The 8,159-nt window shown below is 49.4% G+C and overlaps 1 protein-coding gene across 1 annotated transcript in view; it reads left to right on the plus strand.

Annotated features, from left to right (window-relative positions):
- CMC1 (C-X9-C motif containing 1) overlaps positions 1–6,134 on the plus strand; it is a 121,690-nt gene extending 115,556 nt beyond the window's left edge. Inside the window, exon 4 of the mRNA XM_082257539.1 lies at positions 5,834–6,134. Coding sequence (XP_082113665.1) covers positions 5,834–5,954 — 121 coding nt within the window. The 3' untranslated portion in view covers positions 5,955–6,134. The remainder of the gene's footprint in view (positions 1–5,833) is intronic.
- The last annotated feature ends 2,025 nt before the right edge of the window (positions 6,135–8,159 follow it).

An 8,159-nucleotide genomic window follows, 5' to 3' on the forward strand; every position in this document is an offset into this window, starting at 1 on the left:
GCCTGTTCCTGGTATGGTGAGTAAATTTCCCCCCCCTCTTCCACTTGTTGGTTTTGGGGTGGACATGGGCCCTTCCCTAGGACGGTCGGACCCTCACAACCCCGGGTTCCCCTCTGTCCTGTCACACACCCCCACACCTACCTGTCCTCTCCCTCCCCCTCACTACTGGGGTGATAGGACGTTTGTAACTACTCCGGGGGGGGGGTGCCGCCGGCAACGTATGTATGATCGTGCGGGGAGGGTTAACCTGTCACTCCCAGGGCCCCCTTCCTTTCAATCCCGTCCAGGAGGCTGGGAGGGACTCCATTTTCTTGCAGCCCATGTGCTTTGCAGGATTCAGCGGCCATATTGGTACACCCAGCGGCCATTTTGCTGTGGATATCTATTGAGAATCACTGGCAGCCATGTTCTGGGAGCCTCTAGAGGCATTTTTTCTGAGTGGTGGAGCCCCTCCCTTTACCCTAGTGCTGACACTCAGATCTTTCTCTGATGATCGAGATCGCTGCAGACACGTGCTGTGCAGAGGTTCTGGGCCTTCCTGGTGCATCTTTGGTGCAGGGTGGGACTTTCTTCAAAAAAAAAAAAAACATTTTGCTGGCGGGTTCCCCTGGTGCAACATGGACCCTGCAGAACATGTGTCCCCACCTGACCCCCTCAAGGAGGCCACAGGGCCCTCCTGATCCCAGCTCTCCATAGATGCACCTTCAGGGGTCCTGGAATCCTTTGTGTTCCGGAAGGAGGTGGCCTTTAAAGGGCGAGGTGTCAAAAAACGCCCTCCACCTACCCCGGCCTCATTTGATGTGACAGATTCTGAATCTGATTCAGCCACCGCAGACGTGGGTCTCCCTGCCGGGTCTACTACCTTGCGCCCTGTCTCCTCTGATAGTGAGGATGACATCTCTACCTCCACTACCACGCAAGAAAAGGCACTGGTGGACACACTGGTTGTATCTGTGCATGAGACCCTAAAAATGGAGGACGCAGCTGCGAATGAGGCGCAGGTTTGACACTCACAAGCCATCCAGAGCGGCAAAGGTTTTTCCCTTTCCCGCGTATTTTGGCAACATGCTCAAAAAAGAATGGGGCCGCCCAAAGCTTTCCTCTGGAGTGCCAAAGCAGATTGCTAAACGCTACCCCTTTGAAGGAGTCCCTTATAAAAAAGTGGACGGTGCCACCTACGGTGGACCCTCCGGTCTCAAGACTGAATAAAGCTACCATGATCCCAGTGGAGGATTCCCCGTCCTTTAAGGATCCGGCGGATAGAAAGGCGGAGTCTGTGGCCTGCAATATGTACTCCCTGGTGGGGTCTGCACTAAGGCCGGTGTTTACAGTTGCCCTTGTCTCGCAAACATTGACTGTGGGCTGAGTTGCTACGCCGTGACTGGAGGGGAAACTGTTCCCCCCTACCTTTGCAGAGCTTTTGGACCAGTTGGTGCAGGGGCTGCAATTTGTTTGTGATGCTGCGCTGAATGCTGCTCCCATTTTGGGCTGACTGTTGGGTTCGGCAGTGGTCCTCCGGCGTATACTTTGGCTGAAGTGCTGGTCTGTGGATAAGACCTCAAAGAAGGCCTTGATTGATCTACCTTTTCAAGGAGATCGCCTGTTTGGGGCTACCCTGGATGACATTATCATAAGTCTCATAGGGAGTAAGGGTACCTTCCTCCCACAGGCTAACCAGGGTAAGGACCCGCGTCGCAGATGGGGCCCCTCCTTTTCAGCACACAAGAAGTTTTTTCCTCCCTCAGGGTCAGTCGATAAGGCCAAGTCCTTCAAAGCCCCCAGAGTTTCTCCAGACCTGGGGACAGGGCCCCTTCAGCCTGGAGGTGCGCCCTCACCCGTATCTGGGATGGGGGACATCTTTGCCAGGTTCCCGAACTTGTGGCTATCCCGGATACAAGACAAATGGGTTCACGAGGTCACACGGTCCGGGTACAAGATCGAGTTTCAATCCGTCCCACCGGTAAGGCTCTTCCCTTCCAATGTGAGGCGGTCCCCTGGATCGCTTACAGGCTCTCCTTGGGGCGGTACAAGACCTGCTACATCAGGGAGTAATAGTTCCGGTTCCCCTCATGGAACGTTTTAGGGCTTTTATTCAAACCTGTTTACAGTCCCCAGGAAGGAAGGCAAGGTGGGTGCAGCCAATCCTGGACCTGAAGGCACTGAATTGCTTTGTACGAGTTCAAAAATTCAAGATGGAATCAGTTCGCACGGTGATGGCTTCCCTACATCAAGGGGATTTCCTGGCCTCCATAGACATCAAAGATGCCTACCTTCACATCCCAATTTGTCCAGGACACCCAACGGTTTCTGCGCTTTGCCGTGGGAGAGGATCACTATCAGTTTGTGGGGTTACCCTTTGGTCTTGCCTCTGCTCCTCGGGTGTTCACAAAGGTGTTGGCTCTGGTCCTGGCACTGTTACGACAGTGGGGGATATCGGCTCTGGGTTACCTGGACGATCTGCTTCTTCGTGCCACGTCTCTCACTGTGCTGGTGTCAAATTTGGAGATCACCATGATAACTCTGCAGGAGTTCGGGTGGATTCTGAACCTTCAGAAGTCGTCCCTGGCCCCTTCCATGAGACTGGACTATCTGGGCCTGACTTTGGACTCGTCCTTAGCCATGGTGTATCTTCCCCCGGAAAAACTCCAGACTGTATTTCAGCTGTTTATGTCCAGCAAATGGTCATCCCTTCGGACCTGTATGAGTGTTCTGGGACTGATGGTTTCGTCCTTCGAGGCGGTCCCCTACGCTCAAATCCACACGAGAATCCTCCAGAAAGAAATCCTTCTCGAATGGAACAAGAATCCTAATTCCCTAGGCAAGCTGAGCCAGGTGACCAGGGAGTCGCTGATCTGGTGGCTTCGGTCCCTGATGCTCAAACAAGGGAAATCCTTCCTTCCTTATATATTGGACAATTTTCACAACAGATGCCAGTCTGTCTGGGTGGGGAGGTGTTCTCGGCAGGTTTTCTGCTCAAGGAGTCTGGTCCCTGGAAGAATCCAGGTTACCGATCAATGTTCTGGAGCTGAGAGCGATCAGGCTTTGCCTAGAGCACCGGACCGAGTACCTTCAGGGTTGTCCAGTGCGCATTCAATCGAACATGGCCATGGCTTATGTCAATCACCAAGGGTGCACCAAAAGTGTGCTTGCGGCCTTGGAAGTGGCTGGCATCCTCAGATGGACAGAACACCTTATTCCAGCTCTCTCTGCTGTTCACGTTCCAGGAGTGGAAAATTGGCAGGTGGATTACCTCAGTCGACAGACCTTGGATCAAGGGGAATGGTCTCTCCATCCAGAGGTGTTCCAGCAGTTGCGCCTTCATTGGGGAACTCCAGATGTAGATCTGTTGGCGTCTCGGATAAACATAAAAGTGCAAAGGTTTGTGGTCTGTTCCCGGGACCCTCTGGCAGACGCCACAGACGCGCAGGTGGCTCCATGAGGTCAGTATCCACTGATGTATGCCTTTCCTCCTCTCAAGTTGCTGCCAAGACTTCTTCGCAGGATCAAGATGGAGGGGATTCCGGTCATTCTTGTGGCTCCGGACTGGCTTTGCCGAGCTTGGTACACCGACCTGGTCAGGCTAGTCGCAGACGCTCCTTGTAGACTTCCACTCAGGGAAGATCTACTCCCTCAAGGGCCAATCTTCCATCCTGCTTTACGGCCGCTGGCTTTGACGGCTTGGCTGTTGAAAGCCAGGTGCTTTAGGACACGGAGTTGTTTGCTTCAGTGATTCCTACTCTGCTTAAAGCGAGAAAAGGGACTTCTAGAAAGATCTATCATTGTACGTGGAAGTCGTATATTACGTGGTGTGAGTCTCTTAGGGTTTCCCCACGCTCTTACTCGGTGGCTCGGATCTTGGCTTTCCTTCAACGGGGAGTTAATCAAAAATTAGCCTTGAGTACTATCAAGGGTCAAGTTTCGGCCTTGGCAATTTTCTTCCAAAGGCCACTAGCCGCCCACTCCCTGGTGCGTAACTTTGTCCAGTGGGTGCAACACTTGGCACCTCTGGTGCGACATCCGTTGCCACCTTGGGACCCTAATTTGGTGCTGTTGGTTCTCCAGAAAGCTCCTTTTGAAAGTATTCAGGAGATTCCTCTGCTTACCTTATCCCAGAAGGTGGTCTTGGTGGCTATTACTTCTGCATGCAGGGTGTCGGAACTGGCGGCGTTGTCCTGTCATTGTCCCTATCTGGTGGTTCACAAGAATAAAGTGGTACTTCGCCCGGATCCGTCCTTCCTTTTGAAAGTGGTTTCCAGTTTTCACTTGAATGAGGACATTGTGTTAACCTCTTTGTGTCCTAAGCATAAACATCCTAAGGAAATTTAACTACATACTTTGGATGTGGTTCGGGCAATCGGTGTATTTGGCGACTGAGTCTTTTCGAAAGTCAGATTCGCTCTTTGTACTCATGGGTGGCCCATCTGCTGTGACTATTTCCAGGTGGATAAGACAGACAGTTGTGCAGGCTTATTCAATTAAGGGTCAGGTTCCACCTTTCCCTGTTAAGGCGCATTCTACTCGAGCGCTTAGTGCTTCCTGGGCTTTTCGCCATCAGACATCTTTGCTTCAGGTTTGCAAGGTGGCTACCTGTTCACACTTTCACAAAGTTTTACAAGGTGGATGTGCTGGCATCTGCAGATGCCTCTTTTGGCCGCAAGGTTTTGCAGGCTGCCGTTTAGGGTGTTTTGGTCTCCCATGAGGGTGTTTAATGTTTTTTCAGGTGGGTCTCATCTTGTTGTTCTGATGAGTCCTATGTTGGCTGGTTGGCTATGGTTTAGCCTTGGGGAATTATTTTTCCCACCCCTCATTTTTATGGCACTCCTTTGGGATGTTCCTACTGATATGAAGATCAGAGACTGCGTCTTTAAATGAACGATAGAGAAAATTAGATTTTTTTGTCTTAAGCCCCGTACACACGTTCAGATAATTGGACGACTTATTGTTCTCATTTTGTTGCATGATACTAACATCAAATTCAACAATGCGTACAAACCGTATGATTTTTGTTGTACGATTCGGGAAAAGCTTCCTGGTTGCTTAGCTACGTTTTAGATGGTGCAAAACAAAAACAATGGCAGCCAGGCTTTTTCCGTGCTATTTTAGTGTTTCTGATGATGCGCGGTCTTTGTCGATCGGTTTTTCGTGAACGCATAGTGTACTGATGAAACGATTGTCGTTCGCGGGGCTATCGTACGACAGAAGTTTTCCTGTTTGCCCCTTCGGATTTTGTTGGAGCAACTGTCGTGATAGGCTGTCGAAAGCTGTGTACTAACGATCAGATTATCGTGCGATCAGATCAAAAGCGAGTTTTATCGTACGCTTATCGGATCGTGTGTACGGGGCATTACCGTAAAATCCTTTTCTCTGAAGTTCATTGACGGACGCAGTACCCGCCCCTCTATTTGAGTTGGGTTGGTATTGTTTTCTCTGACACTGCTTTGATACAAAACTGACATCCTATAGCAGGGAGGATATATATCCTATATATACATCCTATAGCAGGGGTATATATATATATATATATATATATATATATATATAATGTTCCAAGTAATTTTCTAGCCGAAACAATAATGAATTAAACTTGTAAACCAAAAGTGCCAGAAAAAGGTTTTTGGTTAAAAGGGAACATTTTCCTTGTGTTTTATTCAGGTATATCACTTGTAGGCACTAAAGGTCCAGTATCTGTCTGTATAAATGTGTTAAAAAAAATCTGGTCTTTCGGTGTCTCCCGTAAAATTGGGACTTGGTTTTAATTTTTACCTGTAATCTGTTTAGTATTATAGAATACATTTTTTAATTAAAACATTAATGTTCTTACTTTATTTCCTAGCTTTAAAGATCCTGTTTTTTATGAAGAATGTAAGCAAGAATATTTAAAGGAAAGAGAAGAATTTAGAAGAACTGGTATTCCTGCCAAAAAAAGAGAACAGAAATTACCAGCTAGCATGTAACCTTGCCCTTCTGATTAATATGATGTGTACCTAGATTACATAGTGATTCTGTGATTCCTGTGTATTATTATTTTATTTTTTTTTTTTTAAATAAAAAATGGAAGATATTGGAATTTTGTATGTGAAATAATCTTGTGGTTTGTACAGGTGTGCCTTAATCTTTTGTAAAGTAGTGCCTGATCTATTACTGATAACTACTTCTGATTTTCTAGAGAAGAGTTGGACAGCCTGAAAACCAGTACCCTGGTCATTTATGGTGACCCCTGATAGTATGACACAAATAAAGCAAATATGCCGCATATTACCAACGCCCCAGTGTTGCAGAAAAGCCTCACACTATTCAAATTTCACTTTCATATTTTAAAAGTATGATGCTTAAAGCTGGCAATAGATGGATTGAGTTTTGATCAACGTGTAGCCGTTCTTTTCTACATCCACCGTGCTTTTTTTTTTTTTTTTCTGTTGAGCCCACTCGCTGAAAAACAAAAATTAAAAATCTCTAGCCAGCTTTAGTTCTTAACCAACAATGGACAATAAAAACTTTCTCTTTTGTTCATTGACGGACACAGCTCCTGATCTTCTTAACCATTGGGTTATATAGGGATATACTCCCTTTCTCTGCTATAGGTACTCATTTTTTTTCCTGCCTAGTCAGGAGTAAGGACCTAGTTCCTTGCTGGGATCTCTGGTTCTGGCAACATTTTTAGATAGAAAATCTTCTCCTGTTTTTTTCCTGTGAGATCTACAATCAACTGCCGGACTGGGCGACAGGCTGTATAATCTATATCCAGTGGTCACCCCAGTCTGGCCAGCAAGCGAGCGCAGACCTCAGCTTGGCACTAGGATGGGCGCGATATAGCGCCACTGGACGGGGGTTAAACGCCTTGTGAGGTCGCATACAACTAGGTCTTCACCCGAATCGCAGCGTTCCTCCTGGCTGACAGCCCCCCCATTTCTATGGCGAGGGGTTCTGTCTGGAGCGGTGCCCGCCTGGTTCCTGGTATGGTGAGTAGCTGTCCCCCCTCTCCCCCTGGAGGGTTTTGTGGTGGACGTGGGCCTCTCCTTGGGACAGTCGAACCCCCGGGTTCCCCTTCTTCCAAACAAGCATCCCCCTTCATCTGTCCCACCACCTTTCCCCCCTCCACTTATACTGGGGCTATGTGGGTGGTCTATTCTACCTCCTGGGGTGGGGGCAGGGGAGTGCGCTGCTGGCGACCGGATGATCGGCCGTGCGGGGGGCGGTTGTACCTTGTGGGGTCTCCTGCCTGGGCCTGTCCTTGTGGTCTAGGGATCCCTCCTGGTGCTGCCATTCTGTTGTAGCCTGTGTGCTCATGTTTGTGTAGTCTGGCAGCCAGTTGCAGTGGTTTGCCATTTAAAATAGCAGCATCCGTGACTGTGGAGCCCTGTGGGCGGCAATTACGGCAGTGGGAACCCCTCCTCATCCCCTGGTGCTGACTCCTGGATTTGTTCACTTCCTGATCACCGCACGTGGATTGCAGATTATCCTGGTGCTGCGGCTGCCAGTTTCTGCTGGGCGGTGAGTCTGGTAGGGTCCTCTCCCTCTCTGCTGAGGATCGCTTGGTGCTTTGTGCCTGGCGACCTGGTGGTGCTGCCAGCGCGGTGGGGATTTGTTCCTTTGCAGTGTTTTACACTTTGTGTGGGATCCCCCTGGTGACTCATGCAATCTTTGGAACACATCTCACCTGATCCCCTCTCTGAGGCTGCGGGGCCCTCCGGGTCCCAACCATCTATCGATGCACTGACGGCAGCCCTGGAGTCCTTTGTGTCCCGGGTGGAGGTGGTTTTCGGGCTACGGGCCAGCAAATGGCGCCCCCCGCCTCATCTGTTTCCTCAGATTCTAAATCTGATTTGGCCGCAGGTCTCCCTGCTTGGTCTGCGACTACGCGCCCAGAATCCTCAGCTAGGATGATTCCTCCACATCTGCAACCACGCATGAAAAGGCGCTGGTGTAAGCACTGATTGTATCTGTGCATGAGACCTTGAAGATGGAGGATGCAGCTGTGACAGAGGTGGCGGTTCCCTTTGGCACTCACAAATCATGCAGAGCAGCAAAGGTGTTTCCTTTCCCTGCCTATTTTGACAGAATTGTCGCTAAAGAGTGGGGGTGACCAAAGCGTCCCCTAGGGTCCCTAAGCAGTTTGCTAGGCGATACCCCTATGAGGAGTCCCTTTTTAGGAAGTGGAC

The sequence above is a fragment of the Pelophylax lessonae genome (genome assembly GCF_965119305.1).
Source record: "Pelophylax lessonae genome assembly, chromosome: 5".
In the NCBI taxonomy this organism is placed as follows: domain Eukaryota; kingdom Metazoa; phylum Chordata; class Amphibia; order Anura; family Ranidae; genus Pelophylax; species Pelophylax lessonae.